This window comes from Rhinolophus sinicus, chromosome 1 (assembly GCF_057876585.1).
Source record: "Rhinolophus sinicus isolate RSI-liver-muscle chromosome 1, RSI-T2T, whole genome shotgun sequence".
In the NCBI taxonomy this organism is placed as follows: Eukaryota; Metazoa; Chordata; class Mammalia; order Chiroptera; family Rhinolophidae; genus Rhinolophus; species Rhinolophus sinicus.
The window spans coordinates 101,070,684-101,095,737 of NC_142501.1; the positions used below are offsets into that span (position 1 = coordinate 101,070,684).

At 42.0% G+C, this 25,054-nt stretch overlaps 1 protein-coding gene across 8 annotated transcripts in view; it reads right to left on the minus strand.

Annotated features, from left to right (window-relative positions):
* LARP4B (La ribonucleoprotein 4B) overlaps positions 1-25,054 on the minus strand; it is a 74,505-nt gene that overhangs the window by 31,270 nt on the left and 18,181 nt on the right. For 5 of the 8 annotated variants that reach the window (XM_074325063.2, XM_019718064.3, XM_074325062.2 and 2 more), the window contains exons 2-6: positions 20,084-20,218; positions 19,368-19,427; positions 7,842-7,992; positions 7,458-7,598; positions 775-853 (exon numbers count right to left, since the gene is read on the minus strand). In XM_074325063.2, the coding sequence (XP_074181164.2) occupies positions 775-853; positions 7,458-7,598; positions 7,842-7,992; positions 19,368-19,427; positions 20,084-20,164 (512 nt within the window). In that variant the 5' untranslated portion in view covers positions 20,165-20,218. Of the gene's footprint in view, positions 1-774; positions 854-7,457; positions 7,599-7,841; positions 7,993-12,353; positions 15,493-19,367; positions 19,428-20,083; positions 20,219-25,054 lie in introns of those variants that run through there. The other 3 variants (XM_074325060.2, XM_074325059.2, XM_019718061.3) reach the window with 3 other exon arrangements.

The window sequence follows — 25,054 nt, forward strand, 5'->3', positions numbered from 1 at the left end:
ATCACATGACCCTGTGCGTCACAAGGCACGCCATAGATAACCAGCAGTTTGGGCAAAGATGAGCTACTTCCTGGTATTTTGGCCTATGATGAACCCAAAGGTGTTAAAGCACGACCAGTGCAAAACCTGGAAAAATCACCATTACTGATGGAAAATGTTACACATGCCATTCAGTTTATCCTTTTACTCAAAAAAAAAAATTACGTTTAAGCCAATCCCATCTTCTTGTATGCCCATTTTTTCTATTTGAACTTTAAAGGTTCTATTCTACTTTCAATAGAATTATTCATGGGGTATTATTCACAGTATTATTCATGGGGTAGGGAACAAGTAAAAATCTGAGGGCTACATCATTAAAATAACCTGCTTTCGCAGTGTTTGGCATACTTTGAGAAGTAACATAGGAAATTTGTTCTCAAACTGTAGTATGCTGAAAAATGTTTCTAGGAGATGGACAACCTAAGGCCACGCCCTCAGAGTCTGATTCCATGGGCAGGGGATGGGGCCCACGAACACAAATTTCAAAAAGCCACCTCAATAGCCACCACCAAGATGAATTTGTGGACAATGGTGGGGAACACAGCCTACAGGATCACATTCAGTTCTCCAACAGGTCAAAGGTTTAATCAATAGTCTAGATCTCCTATTAATAGACATCCACGGACATTAATATTAACAGACACACACTCCTATATAAAGTGTCACATCTGTACATAATAACCAAGGCACAATACCACAGGTATTAGGTACCAGAAAAACCACTGCCGTCCTTACCTGGATAAACAGAATTCCAATGTTTTTTTAAGTACTTCTCGGGGGTCTTCCTGGCTTTCTGGTTGAGACTCATTTCCTCCTACATAAAAGTAATGATCAACTCAGGGAAAATGACTTAAAATTTACCAAGCAGATGATTCAGTACAGCAATTCTAATATTTTCACTACACATATCAATTCATCTAGTGTATAGAGAATATAAGGAAAATGCTATTCTACCTCCTAAAAAAGAAAATCCCCTTTCCCCCAAACAAAAACAATACAGTTTCATAAAATAATCTGAGCATAAGATTTATCAGCAAAGTTTGGCAGATGCTTTTTATCACATAAGTACAAGCTTATTTAATGCTTTGTCTCAATTCTGAAAAGGATATTCAGGTAGCCTACAAGAATACAGATAAAAGCCGTAATAAAATACAAAGGAAAGAATAAAAATAAAGAAAAGATAAATACAGGCCAAAAATCAAGGCTGGGGATACTAAACACACAGGCTGTAAGGACTACACAGTGTCTATACTAGAGCCTTCCAAACGTGCCTTTAAAGTTCCAGGTAGTCAAAGTCACAAGTAAGAAATTGTGGAGTCACAGGGATGCTACCGAGAACCCTAAATAAACAGATCCTCAAGAGCAAACTTTACAGGTGAGAAACATAATAAACCTACTTTAGCTAGGTGGTCAACATCAACAGTGATAAATCATGCTGACACTATGTACCCTAACAAGAAGGGATGAAAATGGCACTTCCCTCTGTGGTCTTCCTGCCCCGAAACCCGACACTGGAATAATGACAAAAACACCAACCAAATTCCAACAGAGGAGTACTGTGCAAAACCTCTGCCCAGCGCACCTCAAGACTGTCAAGGTCATCAAAAACAAGGAAAGCTGAGAAACTGCCACAGCCAAGAGGAGCCTAAAAAGACGTGACAACACCCAGTGGTGTCCTGGGACAGGTAACACACACCAATACTGGCTCAGTAATGGTGGCAAATGTTAAGTGTTAAGAACAGAAGAAACTGGATGCTGGTCTATGAGGACTCTCTGTACTCAATCTTCCCAATTTTTCTGTGAGTCTAAAACTGTTCTAAACTAAATAGCAAAACAAAGACTCAAACCTAACTATATCAATCACCACAGTAAATATTAATGTTCTAAACACTTGGGTTAAAGGCACAGAGCATAAGATTTGACTTTTTGTTAAAAAAAAAAAGACTCAACTGTTATGTGAGCTACAAGAAGTGTACTTTATTAAATATAAATATAAATGTACTTTATTAAATATTTTAACCAAAATATGTTAAAAGTAAAAGGATAGAAAAAGATGTACCTTGCTAACACTAGTCAAAAGAAACCTGAGGTGACTATATTATCAGAGCAAAGAAAGTGACCAGGGATAAAGGTCGTTTCTGAATGACAGATGAATCAATTCATCAAGAGGCCATGGCAATCCTAAAACAGAGCTCCAAAATACATGAAGCAAAACCTGAGAACTAAAAGGAGAATAGATAAATCCAAAAATTGAAAATAATAACTCTCTTAATGACTAACAGAATAAGTAGGTAAAAACCAGAAAAATATTGGCCTGAACAACTATCACCCAACTGGACCTGACTGACACTTACAGAACGCCCCCATAACAGCAGCAAAATAGTTCTCTTAAGTGCAAAGGGGATATTTACTAAGATGGCCTATACTTTTGGCCACAGTATGTCTTAAATTCAAAGGGATTCAAGTCGTACAAAGTATGTATGTCCTTTGACCACAATGAGATTAAATTAGAAAACAATAAAAGAAAATTCCTTGGAAAATCCCCATGTTTGGAAAGTAAGTAACATACTTCTTTCTAAACTACCCATGGATTTACCAAAAAAAAAAAAAAAGCTAAGAAGGAAATTAGAAATAATTTTGAAATGAATTTAAAAAGAACAAAAAATCGCAATTTATGAGATTGTGCTGAAGTATTACTTAGGAGGAAATTTATAGAACTAAATGGCTATACGTATTAGAAAACAAGAAATGCTTCCTACCAATGAGCTCACAAAATAACAAGAAGGAAGTATATTGTAAAGATTAGAAGAAAAACCAGTGAAACAGGAAGGAATAAAACAATTGAAGAAAATGAATGAAACCAAATACTAGTTCTTTGAGGTCAATAAAATTGACAAACCTCTACACTGATTGATTAGGGGAAAAGGAAAGACATGAATTACCACTAACAGAAATGAATTATGTGACATATTCTACAGATTAAAAGAATAAATCGAATATTATGAGCAACTCTATACCATCACTTTGACAATTTAGATGAACTGGACCAAATGTCTAGAAGACATATGTAACCAAAGCTCCCTCAAGAAGAAATAGATATATAAAATGACAAATTGTGGCTGAAAACTTTCCCACAAACAAAACTCTAGGCCCACCTGGCTTCACTTCTTAAGAAAGAAATAATAAACTCACCCAAAAAATTGAACAGGAGGGACTACATCAAAAAGAAAACTATAGGGGCGGCCGGATGGCTCAGTTGGTTAGAGCGTGAGCTCTGAACAACAGGGTTTCCGGTTCGATTCCCACATGGGATGGTGGGCTGCACCCCCTGCAACTAGATTAAAAACGGTGACTGACTTGGAGCTGAGCTGCGCCCTCCACAACTAGACTGAAGGTCAACTTGGAGCTGATGGGCCCTGGAGAAACACACTGTTCCCCAATATTCCCCAATAAAAACTGAAAAAAGAAAACTACAAATATTCCTCATGAACAGGGATGCAAAACCTCTAAGCAAAATTTTAACCAATCTAATCCAACAATATATCAAAAGTGTATTGCATCATGACCCAGTGAGGCTTATCCCAGAAATGTAAGCTTAGTTAAACACTTGGAAAATCAATCAATATAATTGATCTTAACACACTAAAAAAGAAATGCCCATCGCCACAGATGGAGGAAACGCAAGACAAATTCCAAGAACCATTCCTCGTAAAAACTTTCAGGAAATCATAAGAGTAGCTGATAAAGAAGCTTATTAAGCTGATATAGGTCTTACATGTGAAACTTACTAACGTTATTGCACTCAATGGGGACACTGAACGTTCCCCCTACGATCAGTCAGCTGCCCCCTACGATCAGTCAGCTGTCCACACTCACCACTCCCACTCACCTTTACGACAGAGAATCAATCCAGTACAATCAGGTAAGATAAAGAAACAAAAGGGGCTGGCCCGGGGGCTCAGGCGGTTGGAGTTCCGCGCTCCTAATGCCGAGGGCTGCCGGTTCAATTCCCATATGGGCCAGTGGGCTCTCAACCACAAGGTTGCAGGTTCGACTCCTCGACTCCCATAAGGGATGGTGGGCTGTGCCCCCTGCAACTAAAATTGAACACGGCACCTTGAGCTGAGCTGCCACTGAGCTCCTGGATGGCTCAGTTGGTTGGAGCACGATCTCTCAACCACAAGGTTGCCGGTTCAACTCCCGCAAGGCATGGTGGGCTGTGCCCCCTGCAACTAGCAATGGCAACTGGACCTGGAGCTGAGCTGCACCCTCCACAACTAAGACTGAAAGGACAACAACTTGAGGCTGAACGGCACCCTCCACAACTACGATTGAAAGGACAACAACTTGACGTGGAAAAAAGTCCTGGAAGTACACACTGTTCCCCAATAAAGTCCTGTTCCCCTTCCCCAACAAAATCTTTAAAAAAGAAAAAAAAAAAAGGTTGTTTAAAAAAAAAAAAAAAGAAAAGACATCAGGCTGGATAGGGAATAAAACTGAATTTATTCACAGATAAATTCACGTCTATGCAGAAAATCCAATGGAATCTACAAAAAGTTCCTAAAACTAATAAAGAGAGTTTAGCAAGTTTTCAGCATCTGATGTCAATTTATAAAATTTAATTATTATTTCTACCTACTGGTGACAAACAATTGCAAATTAAATGTTTAAAAATCATTTACAATAGCACCAAAAACCATGAAATATTTAAGGATAAACTGGACAAAAGATGTGAAAGACCAGTACGTGGAAAATTAAAAAGCACAACCACGAGAAATTAAAGACCTAAACAAATGGAAACATACATCTTGCTCCTGAGCACAGCACTAAGATGTAAATTTTCTCTGTTGACTCAATGTAATCCCAATAAAAATCTCAGCAATTTGCTGACAATGACCAGCTCATTCTAATTTGTATGAAAATGGAAAGGAACTAGAAAAGCCGAAATAACTCTGTAAAAAAAAAACAAAATTAGAAGGCTAACACTACCTGTTTTAAAGAATGATGTACCTGGAATCAAACAGGGCAGCACTACCATCAAAACAGATCAAAGGCAGAAGAGGCAGTCCAGAGGTAAAGCCACACCTGTGGACACATGGCTCTGACGACGGCACACAGGCAGTGCAGTGGAGAAAAGAGCCTTCCCTGCAAACAGTGCTAGACCAGCCACTTGTGGGGAAGAAAAAATTTTGCTCCATACCTCACACTATATATAAAAACTAACTTGAAATTGTCATTGGCCTAAAAAATGTAAAACTTAAAACTATACAACTTCTAGGAAAAAACCTTTGTGACTGGGCATTAAGCAAAGATTTCTTAGGTAACAACACCAAAGGAAGATCCATAAGAGAGAAAACTGATAAACTGACTATATAAAAAAATTTAACTTGCGCTTTTCAAGATACTGTTAGGAGAACAAAAAGACAAGCCACAGGCCAGAAGAATGTATTTGCAAATCACATATCTGATAAGGACTTGTGTCCAAAACATATAAAGAACTCTCAAAACGCAATAATCAAACCCCAACAAGAGAATGGGCGAAACACTTGGACAGAACCTTCAGCAAAGACATATGCATATGGAAGGGAGCTTCCACTACTGTCATTAGATACAAATGAGAAACACAGTAAGGTCTCAGGGCTACCTTTTGGAACGGCTAAGATGAAAAGACCAGCCTCACTGATGTAGGTGAGGACGTGCAGCAACTCCAGCTTTGAGCCACTGCTGGTGGGAGCACCATGGGTCACCATGGGACACGGCTTTGCCATGTCTCAGCAGGATACGCACGCCTCCCAGATGATCCATCTGTCCCAGTCCCACGTATTTATCCAAGAGAAATGGAAACATATGTCCACACAAAGTCTCATAAATGTTCAAGGTAGCTTTCTTTGTAATAGCCCCAAACTGGAAACAATCCAACATTCACCGGTAGATGAATGGAAAAACAAGCTGGTGTATCATGGTACGGAAGGAATACTAATCAGCAACAAAAAGGAGCAAGCTGTGAATATCACATCGTGCGTGGACCTCAGAATCAGTAACCCAATTAAAAGAAGCACTCATCTTGATTGTGGTGATGGTTTTACAGGTGTGTACACATCATCATACCAAATGTGTACACCATATCAAATTTGATACATGTACACCATATCAAATACAGTAGAGAAATCAATGAGGAATGGAAAAGTCAGCAAACGGAATCCTGGCCTTTATGCAAGGGAAAATAAAACTTGCACAAAAACTTATTATAGATACACTTTAAATAAGTGATGCTTGCTGTATATCAACTACACTTCACTAAGCTCTATACCCAAAAGTAGGGAAAAAGAGGAGAGAAAACAGAAGTCCTGACACAGCTGCCCAGAAGTGAGACTTCCCTGGACCACCATGGGCCATGCTGAGAGCCCTCTGGAAGCCTGTGACCACGGAATTAAAATGACATCATTCCACACTGCGATACAGTGACATTCAGCTACACTTAACGATCTGCTCAGGAAAAGGCACATAGGAGGCAGAGAATTATATGGGAACAAGTTGGAGGCATATGCTGAGCACCTAGATAGGAAGTCATAAAGGGATGGTCTGGGTGACACCAGGAGTGGCAGAGTGACACTGACAAGCACTAGCCGAACCAGCAGCAGAGCAGACCAGGGCTTCGCGGAGGTCACCTTCAGGGGAGAAACACAGGCGGGATGCCCAGCACTTCCTAGGTGCTCACTGTGTATCTCTCGTACGTAACAGAACGCAACCACAGAAGGGGAGGGGGTGCGTTCTCCTAAGTCAGGCGTATCTCTAGGAAGAATCACCTGAACGGCTGAACTCACTCCACCTGCATCTACTCTGTCCTGTGCCTACGAGCCAACTTAGGGGACCCATTCCTTCAGTCAAGCGCCCCACCTGACAGTCAGTAATGGCAGTGCAGCCTGCCTCAGGTCTGGGCGTTAAACGGACTGCTCTTTCGGATTTTGGCAGAAACAAACTCAGACGTGAGCTCAGTGCCCCCAGGACCCACAGCACAGGCAAGTCTACATCCGCCCACATCGGGCACCCCAAAGAACCCTGCTCTCTTCTTGTTCTCATCTTCCTCTGAAAGCAGCTTTAAATACCCCTGTCAAAAGAACCAATTTCTGTTGGGCTTGACCCTCAATTCCACATTAGCGGCCCTCGTCTGTACCCTCACTCTGCCTCCTAGTCCAGTCAGGTTCGCCTCGTGGGGTGGGCGCCCGTCTCACACGGTCCACGATGCCTGCCTGACCAGAAGGCCTCATCTCTGTCCACACAGGAGTGAGTTTAGAGTAAAATCAAAGGAAGCAATGACAGGCACATTGTTTAGGGAGACATTTAGTGAGCTGAATTCTAAAAAGCAGCAGAAGAGAGCCCTGACACTATACGAAAATGAGCTCATAAAGTAGCGTTACCTGCATCGCTGCTTTCAGGCGGACACTCGTACTCCGAGTGGTCCAGAGCCACGGTGCTCATGGCTGTCTGGTCCGACTCCTGTACCTCTGGCAGCGCTGCAACCTCATGACTTCTGTCGCCATCGCCATTGGCATCCAATTCTGTAATTAGGAAATTTTACCTCAAAAGGCAGGGTTAGAATAACTTTCTCTTAACATAAAATAAAAGCTTATATTGCAGTTACTTCCATTTTTTAACTTGATGGTGAAAAGATCTCCTGGCTCTTAAATACTGTCACAAAGCAGGACACAAATCTGAGTCGACAGTTTCTTACAGATGGATTAAAATAAACTAAGACAAAGCCTGAGCACAAAGCCACCCCAGTGCCACCGGCTCACACTCACCTCCCTGGCTGCAGTCAGGCCGATGGCCGGGCGCGTCCTCCCAGGCGGTGCGCACACCGCTGTCCGCTGCACTACCTGCCTCCAAATGTAACACAGGTGTCCCCCACACTTTTGCATTGGGGTTTAGCTCCGAAACCTTGGCTGCTGGTACCTAAGAAAATGTGATATATGCATTTGTATCCAAATTCCAACCCAATGAAGTTTTACTTATTAATTCCGAGTTAATATGCATCTATGTAAGACAATCTATGCTAGAAAGGCTGAGCCCATCTACATGTACTCGGAGATGAAATCGGGTGCAACAATAATAAAAGCTGATGCCTTCAGAACTCAATTCACCATGACAGTCCGTTCCCACAAAGTACAAGGCTCTCTAGACTAGACGTGTAACTGATAAAAAAGACTGCTGGGCCAGTCAGCATCTCTGCCCTTGACTACCCAATACAGTTCACAGACTTGCAAATGTAAATTGAACAAGACGGATAAAACCTAAAAACAAAGTTCAAACACTCATGGAAGCAAAGGACACAGAAAAGGAAATTTCCTCCAGGAGCAGGTCCTCTGACAGGTCTATCAGAGGGGTGCCTGATGGGCGCCTCTGTGACCTGACCTGCTCATTTCCAGGATTCCCAGCCTCCTGCTGTCCAGACGCAGCAGGCACTTCTGCTCTTCCTGCTCCTTTGGCCAGAACAGTCTCCCAGGTATCCACAGTGCTTTACGTCCTCTGGGCATCGGTGAGGTCTTTTCCCATGTACCTTACTAAACCCACAACCACCACCCCATTTTTCTTCTGCTCAGAAACCTTGAGCGGTTCCAGAATCAAAAGAAAAGCTGATGACCCAAGAGCAGTTGCTCCCGAAACTAAGTCCACTTCTGTCACGACAATCATTCAGCAAACCCGGCCAAATTACTTGCCTTTTCCCAGGTACCACAAGCCTGGACCCCACTGTGCAGGGCTCAGAGCTTCCAAAGGGAGGGAGGAGGGTCCTGGTCCCCGGAGTCCTTGGGCAGTGCCAGGCAGGAACTCTGGGCTGGGAGCAGCCTCACTGCACAGCGCCAGAGTGGCATGGGTACTGCCCAACACTGTCCCCTCATGTGCACAGGGTCCAGATAAGCCACCAAGGAGACAACATGGGGATCGACAATCTTAGACAGACAGAAAATTCACTGTGGCTGGGGGATTAAAGCTTGTGGTGAACAACTATTTTTGAAATTGAGAGTAGAGGCTGATGTGGTTAAAACTACAGCATGTATTTTGTTCATACCTAGGAGGCAAGAATAATAAACATCATGCCCACAAAACCAGATGTCTCCGTGAGTACCTATCTGGAATTCTCCAACTCTTTTTAGGTAACAGTGAAAGGCAAAGAATAGGGTTCCCGTTCTCCTTCAAGAACATTACACTCAAGAAGCACCGATTCTTAAATCTCTTTTTACAGGACGCCTACACTTCCAGTTCATCTGTGGCCTCGGCCTCTGCAGAGTGTTTGTCTCTCTCACCCACCCATGTCCCAACAAAGGTGTCCCAAATGCTAAGGGCCAGGTACCAAGCTCAGCCTTCAGATGGAAAGGCAGACCCAGCCCTGCCCTCGTGAGCAGAAGGTGCTCCCCATCTAACAGACACCCTGCTACCTTCCTCTACCTTCCTCGGCATTTACACCTTTCCTTCCGCCTTTTTATTTTTTGTTTTTGGTTTTTGATGACTCTATTCTCTTTCCTTTTCTAACACTTGTGTAAACCACTGTTTCTAATTAGACCTGGTCTCTTTCTACCACACAACAACACACATCAAGCTTTCCCAGGTTAGTGCTATTCCACCCAGGGAACTGCCCCCCCTTAATTCCTAACACCACTGACACTGGTCTTGTCCCCTTTAGCACCTTTTGCAGCTGACTGTACTCCCTCACCTATATACACTTTGTAGGTCACACTTCCCCCTGAGAGGTAAACTGCTGTAAAAGACACTGAGAGCCGCAGGCCCACACGGGCTCGTGTCCCACGACGCCTGACTGCCAGACGTGCCTCGTGTCCCCACGAGCCCACCATTCTGTTCACCACTGCATCATTAATTCCTGCCAGCACTTCTGAACTCAGGACACAGGTGCTTGGGAAATACTCGCTCAGAATGAATGTTTAATAAAAGAGTAAGACAGAAAATTGTATTTTCCACTATTTGACAACTTGTGCAAGGTTTTATGCCACAACTGAGTAGAAGCCATCCTTACGTAATTTACTACTTCTTAAATAGTAGACACCCAAGTCCAGATCAAGTGTTAGAGACTCCACAATTTTAATCAGTTAACCACTATTCAAGAGATACTCTGAGATGTGACAAAGGATGAAAGCAGGGAGATTTATCATTAGGGGCTAGTGACATGACAGCGGACACTGGAGAGCCTGCTAGGTGCCAGGAGATGCTGCGGATTTACCTGTATTGAATCATGAAAACTCCGTCAGGCAGTGGTCATCACAGCCCCCATGTCACAATGAAGAAAACCAAGGCAGAGACGGGTTAAGTAACGTGCCCGAGAAAATGATAGTAATGAGAAAACAGTGCTGTAACATCAGCAGAAAACTAAAACATTTATCAAAAGTTCGTTAACTTCTTATAATTCACATGAGAAATAACTTGCGTTAAACTTATTTCTTTAAAATGTGGTTATTCTCTTATAGTCATACGAACTCCAACCAATTATCAACAACTCCAGTTTCACCGGCGGGCCACCTAAGTCATATTCCCACCGAAAACTCACGGCTAAGCAATAGTTACTAGAACCAGAAGTAAGCTGACCTTCATAGCCACGCTCTGAAGCGATTTTATATAAATGTCAATGTTACTCGTTGACAGACAGCATCCCCAAATGCTGATGCTCTAAAGAAACTCTTCTACACCTCCCCCAAACACAATGCTCCATTAAAACAAGAACAAAAAAACCTAACGATTCATTAATTTGTGATTTCTCAACATTAGACAGAATGGTCTCACTGAAAAGTTACTGCGTAGGACCTAGAGTAATTAATACCAGAGGAAAGAGCAAGGCAGGTGGAGAAAACAGGTGAGATAACGGGGGAAAGAAATTCGCATTTTTCATTTCAAGTTAGCAAGAACTATTCCTGGATTTGCCACTTAGTAAGTTTAATTCAGAGCAATTCACTGGCTTTAGTCATGAAGTCTGTGTACCTCTGGTTCTTGATTTGTAAAACAGAAGTTACATCTGCTATTTAAGATTACTGAAAACAGATGTCTGTCCAAGCATTTGGAAATCTGGAGTTTTGAAAAGCAACGCACGAACCTTACATGAGGTATGTCAAACAAGAACAGTGTTTGTGCGCAGCTCGTAAGGAAAGGCTAACTCAGAAGAGAACACAGGTATGTCACCAGGAGGGGTCCTCGGGGCAGCATCAGTACCCACTGCGCTCTATGCGAACTCCCAAGCACTGACATCAGCAGACAACTGTTAATCATGCCTGCATATGGAAATGATTATGCGCGTGGGATTTAAAGGCCTAATTTCATGGTGTTTGCCTCCACAACTATTTAAGGAACAAAACCGATCAACGAATGTTAACTCTGGTAAAATTCCCAAATGTGGGCATGGAAATTTGGAAAGAGGAGAGGTTAATGGATAATTTCCTGAACTACAGGACTTAATTTCTACTTGTTTATTTCATATAATAAGCATTAATTAACATTTAAGCTACATCTATCTCCTTACTATTTATTACCAATCATTTTTCTTGCCTAATGCAATAAAAATCACTAACAGTAAACTACTGTTTGAATAAATGAGATTTAGTATTAGCAGTATGCCCTTTCAATCACACACGTGTCACCTAGCTCCATTTCTCCACCATTCATCCTTTAAGAGCAGACTACCTTCCCATTTGTTGAATGTCTGCATTTGTTACAGAAAAGGTACCCAAGCCAGCTGCCCACTGAGGCATCACCTACGAAGGTCCATCCAAAGAGCAGGCCTGCGGGCCTGAGCACCATGGTCTGAAGGGCTCCACAGGTGCTTCTCAGACAAGGGAGATGCGGCAAGATGTCAATGCCTCGGACAGTCACCGTGCAAAGCACGGGAAGCACTGCTTAAGGCATGTATAGTCTGCAAGTAGAACCTTTTAGAAACGACTTTACACATCCAATGGGTCAAATGGTTGTTCCGTCCCGGCAAGGGGCTGGTGGGGGGAAGGACGGGCTGGGCAGGGCAGCCTGCACAAGCATGTGCACAGACAGAGACGACTGCGCGAGGCCACATTTGAACACCAGCAGCACAGGCTTTAGTGATGGCAGGAGCTGACACACAAACTCTGGCTGAAGTACACGAAACAGTGAACTGAATTCAGAGTCTGCAATTTGGAAATAGTTAAATCGACACTACAGTAACTCATAGGTTTATACAGAGATTCAAAAAACTGCCCATTGTTTGGAATGAATCTTCGTTAATTTTGTGAAAAGCAATCAGGATGAAAGATTAGTATGTCACAGCACCATAATAAAAACATACTTACTAACTGTGCACCTTCATTTTGCCATCCCCAAATAACTTCGCCTTCGGCCACTGGTAGCTGAGGAGGGGGCCTTCCCATCCAAAAGGAAGCCATTGCGAGGTCCTGTGGCTGAGTGTGCAGGTCCCCACCAAGTGTGGGTCCGTCTCCCAGTGCATCTTTCCCAACTGCGTTCGCCCACACACAGCACACCGGATATCCACAACCATCTGCCAGTCGTTCAGACAACATGTGACTGGCCAACCCTCCCACCAGGTAGCAGGAAAGTTCACTCACACACTGGGAGTTCAATTCTTCTGGGAAGCCCAGCAGGGAGCCCTCTGAAGGGTTTTCACATCTATTTACACTGTCTTCTGAGAGCAATAAAACCTGGTCCTCGCTACTTGGTACTGCTGTTTCCTTGTCATCACCCGGGATGACGGGAAATGCGTGCAGCACATCCTGAGGATGAGTTGTGTGTCTGTCCACTCGGGCACGATCCAAGCAGGAATACCCAGCAAGAGTGTCACCTCGCTCCATTTCTCCACCATTCATCCTTGAACTTCCCACAAAACCCACTTCACCATGGTTTAACGTGGGTTCTTTAGCTGCAGCTGTGGCATTTGTTTGTTTGAAGCAGTGTGCTCGTCTGCTTGTCCCACATGGACTCCCGCAGTCGCTGCCACTGGACTCACTGCTGTCTTCTCCCCCGGGAAGCCCCTCTTCCTCCATGCACCCCGCAGCCAGCCCAGGACCTACGGCCTCAGAGAGCTTCCCTGAGCGTGCACACACCTGCTCTGGTCCCGCAAGGCCTCCAGGGCCACTGCCATCACCACAAAGAGTGCATGTCTCCCCTGCACCTGCCAATATGTCCCAACTCACAGGTGCTACGAAGGGGAGCACCTCCTTTCTGCAGTCATTCACTCCGCAGCCGGCATCGTTTTCATCTACTTGATCTGTTTCCAAAGCAGCATGTTTTGTTACACTAGCCCTAACACAAGCCAGTGGATCCTGACCGCACAATGCCTCGCATGTTGGCGTATTTCTTTCCCATTCAAAGACTGTTTTGGAGTCTGATGTGACACTCTCTGTGTCATTTTCACTTGCCTCTCTGTGATTAGCCTGTAGTGACTCTTCCTCGGCATTTTCTAATCTGTGAGGGTCACCCCCTGAACTCTTCCCACACAGTTCACCTTCTGTTTTAAGAGTCCGGCCTGCTTCACTCTCTTCTTTTTCAGTGCAGGTGCGAATAAATGCAGAGGACATAAGGTTACTCTGAACATGTGTGTGGCTGTTCGGGGCCACTTCCTGTGAGCCTATGGGGCCCCGGCGGGGTGTCCTCTGCAACATGTCCTCCACGTGTGCTTCCTGCATTGCACAAATTAAGTCACAGGCCTGGGCCGGGGACTTGCGGGCTCCAGTATCTGCACACAGACCTACCTGACTCAACCATCTCCTTTCCAAAGCCTTCCTACCATGACTCTCATCTTCAGAAACACTCATTTCGGCTTCATCTTGATAAGACAAACGTTTTTCAGGTTGCAGACACATTTCTCCTTTGCTCCCAGTTCCCAGGCTGCGGTCACCGTCATGCTGTCCTGCCATCGCCGTTGGCCCCAGGTGCTCAGGTCTGGGGTCATCGCATCTGTGAGGGGCTGCTTGTTGGAAACTGGCGGCGACAGGAAGACACGAACTTCCAAAGCGCACTGCCGTGCTACACCTTTCCGAGCTTAAATTCATTCCACCTCGACTCAGGGAAGGGAGACGCCTGTCTGATCTGCTAACATTTAAATTGGAGCAATCGCTATCTCTCAAAGGCTTTACGACATTCCTGTCTAGGGCGTTTTCAGAGTTTAAGCTCTGATCTACACTAGTGTCTACAGCCCCCAAGTCACCATTTGGTTCAACACTGGCAGTGTCGTTAGTTCCATGAACACGTGGGTCACCCATGGGACTTACTGGTGCTGAGCTGTGACTCTCTCCTCTTGGGAGGGCACACACGCATTCTAATGAGTCAGTGTCTATGTTAGTATTTGATTCAGGTATTCTGCCAACATTATGTAATATACTCCTTTCTGGGTAATCTTTAGGGAACCTGGTGTAAGTGTTGGTCCTGAAAGACTCAGCCTGCCTGTCACCAGTGTTTACTTTCCAGGGTGGGTCACTGTCAGTCAAAAGTTCAGAAGTAGGCTTAGTTTTCTCATTAGAGACTTCCTTCACTTCACTCAGACCCGGCTGGCTGCATGGGGACAGCTCTTCCTGAGGCCCTTGGGCAGCGTTGTCTGGAGGCCAGGCCTCTCTGCGAGTCCTCTCAGATGTGACAGCTGAGAGACTCTCTTCGGCTGCAGCTGCTCCACACACAGGAGCACACGGCTCATCTTGTACGTCCGGGCCACCAGGATCTACAACACAAATACTGTAAAACTCGCTCACTATCGAATTCCACTGTCGTTTGTGATCCTCGCCCTTTGGCTCTCTACCAGACGTACTAAGAACATTATTCTCATGACCACGACTGATGTGAACATTTACCACTAACTCGCCCTCTACTACAGAGCTTTTACAAGTCACAGGGTGATGGTACACAGGGTTATTTCCCAGGGCTCCTTCCTGCACGCCCTGGTCAGAAGGCCCCAGGGCATATGAAAGACACTTGTCCCCTTCAGAGAAAGCCCGTGTCCTGTCAGCGCTCACACATGGAGGAGTGCAGACACTGCCACCAGGCTGCTCAATGACAGCAGTGTCTGAATTCCTGTCAAGCTCACCCAAATTGTCACACCTAGCTGGGGACTCACTCACTGAAGAGGCAGTGCAGTTACACGGCAGCCTTGGTCTGCAAGCCTGCGTGTGCCCGGACCCCACAGACACCCTACTCCACACGACAGCTCCAGCAGCTGGCCTACTGGCCCCCAGTTTGACACTATGAAGTCCCTCACCCTGCAGGGTACCGAATAACGCAGACAAAGTTTTACTTATCTTGTGCTCCGGTTCTTTCTCCTCCACAGATTTTTGTAACAGGACAGTTTTTTCAGTGTCATTGTCACCACTTAATTCTTTGCTGAAGCAACAACCCATGTTCAACAAAAGTTCAAACACTCACGTAACAATGCCTGTCGCTTTCTGAACTCCACAAGTGTACCTCACACTAACTCTCTGGTTTCTGACAAGAAGCCGACACCCAGACACCAAAAATAGCCCCTTGCACAGATGTCACATGTCCCTGCCACTCAAATCCAAAATCCTAATTACAACAGCCCTTGCCTAACACCATCCTACTCTACACACTAAAACTCAAATAGCACACAGAACCCAAAGACTCACAACAGCAACAAAAATTTTCTTACTCTTCTTATTCTCAAACTCAACAACAACAAAATAATTGAAATGATTATTCCAGGCAAAAGAAGGAATTTCAGAATTCTGCTTTTTCTATATTGTTTCAGCATTCTCTGAATTATATTTCATGGGATGGTGGCAACCAAAGAAGTTAGCTTGTATAGTCCCCAAAGGAAAACAATCATAAAAATCTGTTCTTTAAAATGTATAGGTATTTATCATTGTATCTAATTTTCTGCCTTTGAGAAATAACATCTGTGGGTGTTTAGGAATAACGGTGCTAGGCACAAAATTGGAATGGTGTCCCTTAGAGATCTGTATTGAAATGTTTCAAGTGAATGGCAGGTCGTCTAGGGTTTGCTTTATTTAAAGAAGTAAATACATCATAACTTGTTTTGAAGTGTGTGTATAGAGGGAAGGAAAAGACAAAATAAAGTAACAAAATATGAGAGTGATAACTTCAAGTTCATGATGGGCACACAGGGGTTCCTTTTATTCTCTCTACTTCTATAGATGTCTGAAAATTCTAATTAAGAAAAAGGAAAGAGTAAGAGAAAGAAAGGAAATCTACACTCACCAATCCCACACCAGGAGTCCCTCAGAAGCTCCCGAAGCCCTTCACCAGTGGGGAGCAGTCACCCTGCTACACGACACAGTTCCTGCCCTGATGGGTCTTAAGACTCCCAAGATAAAACTGACACATTTGAAACATTTAGTAAAATGATATAGAACATAATTTCTTAAGTACATTTTACTAAACAGTTACAGCCAAGAATGCCCTTGAAGGACGTAAAAACCTATGTGATGGTCAGAAAGATAAAAACTACTAGAGTTGACTGTATTCTAAACGGTAACTCATTATTTAATTGTATACCCCTAACCCATGTATACAATAGTAGCTTTAATAGTCTCTAGAACATGAAACACCTATTTGTTTATTTCAGACTCACATTTCCAGCTCTGTCTGCCACCGAGGCCCCAATGGCCCCACCTACCCACCTCACGGCTTTCATTTCTGCCCAGTGGATTTTCCTTACTTCTTCAATTTTTTTCTATCTCAAAATAAATGAAACCACCAGCATCCACAAAGTGTTCAACTATCCTTGATTTCTCTTTCCCTCACCCCAACATCTATACCATCCAGTCCACACACTGGTATGGTTGAACCCACCTCCAAGATAAGTGCGAAATCCACTCGTTCCTAGTCTAAGCCACCGGCAATCCTCAGCTCCATTACTCGATAATTTATTTGCTTTCTTTTCTTCCTTTTTTGACACACTATAATCCATTCTCTTAATTTTATAAGGTCAACATAATCTTCCTAAAATACAAGTCATGCTATTCCTCACCTAAAATCCTCCAGCTTCATCCCATATTAATTTCAACTAGAGACAATGCAAACAGTTGCCAAATGGCTGACAAGAGCTGGGTTTTATTTTTGGTTTTGTTTCTCCTTTTAAATGAAATAACAGACGCCAAAGAGGAAGTATCTCATCTTGAGTTTGGACTCCAAAGCCAGCTTGCCGGGGTTCAAATGCTGGCTCTGCCATTTTCCAGTTGAGTAATCGTGGGGAAATTACTTAAGCCGCTCTGGGTCTCAGTTCCTCTAGTAAGGATCACTTTTGCTGCTCACCGATTGGCTAGGCTTGTAAATAGTTACTCCTCAAAATTTTGAGGAGGAGCAGGGAGCTGTAATAAATATGACTGCTATTACCACTGGACCAATGCAAACCTGCTCCTGAATTACTCACATTTATTTGGCCATCATTGTGGCAATTCTCCTCTGACTCACTCTACACCCAACTCTGGGGAAAAGACTGAACCTTAAGAAGATTGGTTCCTAAACCAGACCGCTAAACACACTAACTGCCAATTATACCAACTGCAGACTACTGACCATGACACCAATCAAGGCATCCACACACTTAGGTGTGCCATAATTAATGCCAGTTAGAAAAACTTCCTGGAAAAAATAAACAATTCAAATGTCCCCAAAAACCAAATGGCTAAAGATATAATGGCTTATCAACATATGAAAACACCATAGAGCAAGTCCAAGGTAGTGTAGACGAAATCATGCAATGTGGAAAAAACGAGGTCGATATGTACACTGATTACAAGTACATCAAAAGTGTGTACTCTTTAACTAAAGACTTTTATTTTCTGCAAAGCTGTTTAAACTTGTTATAAATACAGTTTTAAAGGTCATACATGTTGTGAGCCGAGACGGTCTCTTAAGGAAACTTCCGGCTTAAGTATTTAACAATCCAATGAAAACCTAAGGTGTGTAACACCCTGTAAAACTGGTAAATGCTACTACATTCCCCAACTTACAAAACCTGGTCAGAGGTATGGTCTGTCGGGGACACTAGAGCACTGAGGAGCAAGGCTGGACAAAGCACGCACCGCATAAGACTCTGTCATAGGATGTTGACTCTTTTTAAAAATAAAAAAGAAAGCGCATGTAGGTATCAATAGTGGCAAACTCTCCATAGAAGTGAAATATTGAATTCAGGCTCAAGTGTTTCCCTTCTTTTATAGATAGGTCTTATCTCAATTCTCACCCACAAAGAAATTTAAAAAACAAGCAAACCCCTCTGACCCCCCTAACCCCAAACCCCCTTGCACAGAATCTAAAATCTAGACTTCTGAAGGTCTTATATTTGGATTGTAAATTACTTAAAATATTATAAAATTCATTTTTAAAAATCAATGTAAAATATAATAGGCAAAAAAAATTCCTACAAACATAATAGAATAACAACAACAATGAAATACAGTGGTTTGGAGGGGTCTTTCATTTTTTAAAGTTCTTCCTCATTAAAAGAAGATCAATAATCCAATCCCCTCCTTTAATTCTACAGGAACTGCTCATAATTTGGGTGGATAGAGCAGGTCTACTATAAATTTTGTGAGATTACTTTTAAAATTTCATTTTTACTTTAAAAAAAGATTTAGTTTGGGGTGGCTGGGTGGCTCAGTTGGTTAGTCTGCGAGTACTAAACAAGGTTGCCAGTTCGATTCCCGCATGGGATGGTGGGCTGCGCCCCCTGCAACGAAGATTGAAAACTGCGCCCCCCACAACTAGATTGAAGGACAACGACTTGGAGCTGATGGTCCCTGGGGAAACACATTGTTCCCCAATATCCCCCGCAAAAAAAAATTAAAAATAAATAAATATAAAATAAATAAATATTTAGTTTTTAATTTTGTGTAGGATTTGCAAGATCACTTACAAGATTGTCAAGCTAAATCTGGAGTGGGTCCAAGTGCACGACATTCACAGATGCAAATAGTGTAAAGCAAGATTTAAAACCAACAGATCTCCATTTCCTTCTTTCATTAATCACGGCTAAAATGTGAAGCCCATTTTCTTATTGCTTACTATGATTTGTGTGCTCTAAAAAACACAGGCTATCAACACATAAAGCTAATCCTACACACACAAGACTATAAGTGAACCATTAAAACACTGTGATGCCTATCTGACAGCAAAGGTAACACAAGGCACACTGCTGTCTGCAGAACCACATACACACATACACACACACCAGAGGACATGCGTACTGACACTGGCACCCACTGGACCCCGCAGGCCCCGCCCCTTCCGGGAAACACCAACATTTTTTAATTGTTCTACAATACTAGTTGTAAGGAGATATATGTGAGCCTCTGCTGTGATTTATCTCAGAACTGAATTACCTGACTCAAAGCTGGGATGGAGCTTGTCTCAGAAGTGGTTTGAGATATGGGACCATTCATCTGTAAAATTGAAAACATCAAACACACCATCACTGCAACGTAAAGGAACATATTTTCAAACCACAGTAATTGAGCAAAACCCACTGAGAAAAGCATGTTTTTACATGACAAAGGAAATTCAGTAAGATATTCAGAGCTATGTAGGAGCTTTGAAATTTAAAATATTTTGAAATTCTGACTGAATACCATAAGTAAAACTACTTGTATTAATAGTTTCAATGTTGAAAATTAAGAAAATCTACTTTTCCGAAAGCCACTGAGAAACTTTTAAATATTAACATGATAAAATCTTAGAATAAACAAAAGCAGTCAAAAGTTTATATTAACCCTAATTATTTAAATACATACCACTGCAATGATTATAATGTTTTAAGAGTATTTAAAAATCACTGTATCTTCTTGGTGATTTAAAATCCCAAGCTTTAAGTATCTAGAGCTATTAAGTAACTGCCATTTGTTTTCTTTATCACCGAGTACTCAACCCTACACATAAGTTTATCCAGAACGTAACAACTGAATCTAGGTTGTGAGATGTGCTAGTGTGCGGCTCTGCTTTCCTTATTTAGTCCCATGGAGACTGTTCTCAGAAGGCGAGACGCACCGCCCAACCGCCCGCCGCCTACCGGCCCGCCGCCTACCGGCCCGGACACACTCACCAGATGAGCGCTGTCTTTCCCTTCCTGGACTCTCTGGCCCTGCGGTTCAGCCACAACCTTAGCGTCCTGATCAGAAGTCATGAGCTGTTTACTTTGTGGCTCCACGGGGAGAAGTGTAATGTCAACTGTAGGGTGCTGTAAAATGACAAAAGACAGTAAATTGGTAACTCGGAGTGCAGGGTCTTAAAATGAAATTCCTAAGACGTCTTAGAATCCTCAGGTTTTCCAGGACATGTGTTTATTCTTCTGGAGTTGAAGTAGTTTAGAGACATGTGCCCATAACTTAGACCTTCCGCAACGAAGAAATACCTTGTTTAACAAGGTTCTTCACGGTCATAAATTGGTGACCCTGAGAACACTTTAAGACTTGGAAACCAACACACATAAACCACGCATGCCCAGAACTCATATTTTAAAAATAGAAAATTAAAATTAATAGAAACTCCAATTTGGAATTTGATGAATCCCAATTTATACATATAGTTTTTGACCAGCCTCATTAGTTTCATTTTGTTCCAGGACAACAGGTCTCAGGAGAAATAAACCCTAATTGGTTAAAAAGGAATCCCTGCACAATCCTGAACCACAGAGACGGAAAACAAGCCACCGCTGCAGGGCAGCTACAGCAAAGGCGCCTCTGCTCCAAAGCACTTGCTCAACTTCCTGGAAACATCTCATTCGTTCTCCCAAAGGGCTGGCGACGCTACTCTGGGTCGGGAGGGTGACTGTTTTCCTGATTCCACATTAGGAGTGTCAGAAGCAGAATTCCTGGACACCCAGATGCCATTCAAGCTACACTGCTTCACACCAAGATGAAAACCTGCGTTTAACCCAGTATCTTTTCAGGCTCTTCTGAAACACAGTATCCAAGCGCCTGATACAGAAATGTAAAAGCTAGCTATTTTTGTCTCACTAGGTAACCATGTAGGTTTTTAGTTGCTATGATGATGTTCCTTCTTCTCAATAACCTGCTTATGATAAACTCTCAAAACCCTTGTTAATGAAATAATCGATGATCAAAGGCAATCTCATCAATTGTCATGTGTATCATCAATAACAAAGGCACAAAATCCCTCCAATGCTGTAAGACAGGTTTGGAAATGCAAACCTGCTGCTGGTGAACCATTAATAATTGAAACAAATTGAATCCGTCTCACATAGGTGTTTTCCAAAATGCAGGTTACATGAAAAATATGTTAAGTTGTAACAGAAACCAACATCAATTCTCACAAAACCATCAAATCTAGAAAATAAGACACAGGTTGGTACTCAAGACTGACAAGTCACAGAAGGTGGTACTGCAGGTGCTTCTACCATATTAACTTCTAGATTTAATTTCAATATTCTCAAAGAAAAGAAATGTTTTGGTTGAAAACAAGATATTATAGCCAAAAGGGAAAAAAATCAGCTAGAAGGGCCCTTTATTATAGATGCTACCTGCACTTTTTCAGACACTTAGACTTGATGCCTCTCCTGATGGAAACAGCAGCACCAGAGAGGGAGTGGTGTCGCAAAACAGCAGCAAAGCCAGGACGTGAACTTACTACAGACTTAGGGCCAACGCAGGAACGCACAGGTTCTGCAACGTGGGCCACTACTGGACAAGCAGCCTGGCTTCTTCCACATGAAGTGAGGCAAGACACAAACTGGCCAACCTATGGCTTTATTTGGTTTATGTGGCTTTATATGATCCAAACAAATGAACATAAAAAATAATCGGGGAAGTGATACTGACCGGGTATTTGATGATATTAAAGAGTTACTATATTTTCTTAGATGTGATAATGATATTGTGGCTATGTTTAATAGGAAAAGAGACGCTGCCTTGTAGAGCTTCATGGTAAAATATTCATGGGGACATAACACAACGTCTGGAATTTTCCTCAAGATAGTATGTGAGGCAGAAGTGCGAGGGTCCACAACCGTCCTCTGGGAGAAGGTGTGGGGTGAGGAGCGGTCCTGTCCACCGTGCTATGTGAATGCTCTTTCATACAAGGCTGCAAAGGTGAGTAACCAGGGCAGCGTCTCAGTGGTCCTGATCTGACACGTGCATCCTGTCCATGAACAAGTCATCGTCACATCATACCACTGTGCCTCTTAACTACTGAGCTGACAGACATACAGCTTTTCAAAAAAGCCCTACCCCCAGCAAGCTTGCCGACAGAAAGGATTATTGATAGTTACCCCCTTTAAGTAGTACAACAGACACAAAGCATTAAAATTAGACTATATTATCAGATGTCTGAATCTAAAATAAGATTTAAAGTATGATGCTGCAAGTACTGACAATCCTTCCAATACATAACAATAAATTTTTCATTACTTGTTCAAGAGACCAAAATCATTTTGAGACTTAAACTACTGCTTCCTGGCATGGCCAAAAAGCAGGTCTATAGGTTGCAAGGTGAAATATGTCATGGGAAATCTGCTGTCAAAGCCCACAATACTTCTTGACCCAAGACCTGGTAGTTTAGAAACAGGAGGTTCAGAGGCAGCCTCCACAGAGCCTTCATAAGTTGAACAAGGAGTCAGCTCCCTGATTTGATTTCATCTCTCTCCCCAAGAAAAAGCAGAGAGAACATAAACAGCTCTCCTCCTGTCTAGTGGTCCCTGAACTAGCAGCACATTTCTCATCTCACTTTCAAAGCCACCCTGAAAAAAGTTTGATCAAGCTTATTATTAAGTCCTTGGGAGAGTAGAGTTCTCTTAGCTCTGATTCTAAATAATTCTTTTCCATATATCAGAAATGTGTTTCATAATTAGATATTTATTAAGGTCTTTCTAAACACTCAAAGCAATCCTTACAAATATAATCAATCTCAAACTTAACTGTATGTCAAGGTGGTGCCATGACTATTCAGAGAACTATTTTAAGTGATTTTAAGACAGCATTTGCATATAAGAGCCTAAAAATGTACCAAGAAACCTTGAAACGTATTCAGTAGGAGTATTCTTCAGGGGTAAATAATGGCATTATTTTGAAACTATTTTAATTTATATGTTATACACATTATAATAGGATAAAGTAAGAATTACATTAATGTTAGGTACTCAGATTTTTCAGCATAAAAAGATACAAACTTAAAATCAAATAAGCTAAGTAAAACATATAATCTGTTGTTGTTGGTTTTTTTATTAAAGATACATGTAACTTTTTAAATTATAGATCTTCTTTGGCTTTCACCAGTTTTTCGACTAATGTCCTCTTTCTACTCCAGAATCCAATCTAGGCCCCCACACTGCATTTAGTTGTCACCTCTCTTTAGTCTCCTCCAAATTGTGACAGCTCCTCATTCTTCTCTCATCTTTCATCCACACTTTCCAAGAGTGCTGAATTCTTGTGTAGAGTGTTGCTCAATTTGACCTGAACACCTGGGACACATGGGACACCTTAGCAATAAAGCAAGGTAGCTATCAAAGACTCCTGCGGTCATGTCGCAGGAGCAACAGTAAAGGAAAGGGGTGTGGCTCCTGCTGGCAAAAGAAGGACAACGTGAGGATCAGAAAGAATGGACACAAACATGTAAATGTCCATGACAGTCAAAGCATCGCCACCACAGTGGTCACTTCTGGAGGCTGTTGACACCAATCATTTTTCTGAAGATTACTAAAGAGAAATAGTAATTAGCCTGCCTCTCCTGGATGACTATTTCAGCATAACCAAATAGCTGATCGAGGCAACTTGTTCTCTATACAGGAACCACAATTAATAAGTGGAACGTGAATGACAGAATTAGAAAATCAAAACATCACAACATCTAATGAAATAACAAAGGTGCTGCTCCCTGAGCTCTGCTAAAATTAGGTGAGCAGATCCAGTGGGACCTCACACTGGCTGGGTCAGACGGCTGTTGACTGAAGATACTTTTCAGTCTTACCACTTAACGTGGAACGAGGGAGTGCACTCTTCTGATGGGATGACAGGGTACCATCTATAAAGTAGTCTTGCCCAAAAAAGAACCTTATTTAATCAAACCTTTAGACCTGACTCCCAATTTAAAGGAAATGCTGGGACAATACATGTTAAATAACACCAACACAAAGCTATTAGCTCAATTCGAAACATGGGGCATTCTACAAGACAGACGACCTCATTTCTACAGCAAATTTGAGACACAGAAAAATGAGGGAGAGCTGTATTTCTACAACAGGCAAAAGCTTTAATCAAAATAACCTTATATAATGTGAGAACTGTATCTGCATTAAAATTCAAATAAATTAAGCTTAAAATGATACTTTTGACAGGAAAAATTAAATGATGTCTAGGTAATAAAGGATATTATAGAACAAGTATTAAATTTGTTGAGTGCAATTAAGGTACTGTGGCTGTTTATTTTTTAAGGTCTTATCTAAAGACTACAGATAAAATTATATATCTGGAATTTGCTTTAAAATATGCTAATTTTTGTAAGTGTAAGGAAAGAGAAGAAACAAAAATACAAGAAGGCAGCAAGTTGATGGCAGCTGAGAGTACATGATGGGTACATTAAGGATTGCTGTACTAGCCTCTCTACTTAAATTTTCCATTAAAATTTTCCATAATAAAGGTAAAAAGAAAAATCTAACTAGGATATAGTATCAATACACATCTAAAACTTCACATATTTACTTCTATCAAAACTATGAAAACCATTTTATGAACAATGTTCAAGGCAGCTTTAGCACATTAAAAAAGAAAAACGTCTAACTACAGAAAAGAAACTGATGGAATATGTTATAATTATTTAAAATATTCACAAAATTACATAAAGCAAAAAAAGCAGGATGCAAAACTGTAGACAGCAAAATTATAATTATGTTTTAAAACTTCACATAACTTTGTGAATATTTAAAAGCAAATGAAACTAGAAGGAAATACACCAGATGACTAACAATGTGTAAGCACAAAAACGCAAGGATAGTGTTTTACTTTGTTTCATTCCTGTAGTCTCAACTTTTTGAGTAACTTACTACTTTTATAATCACACATAC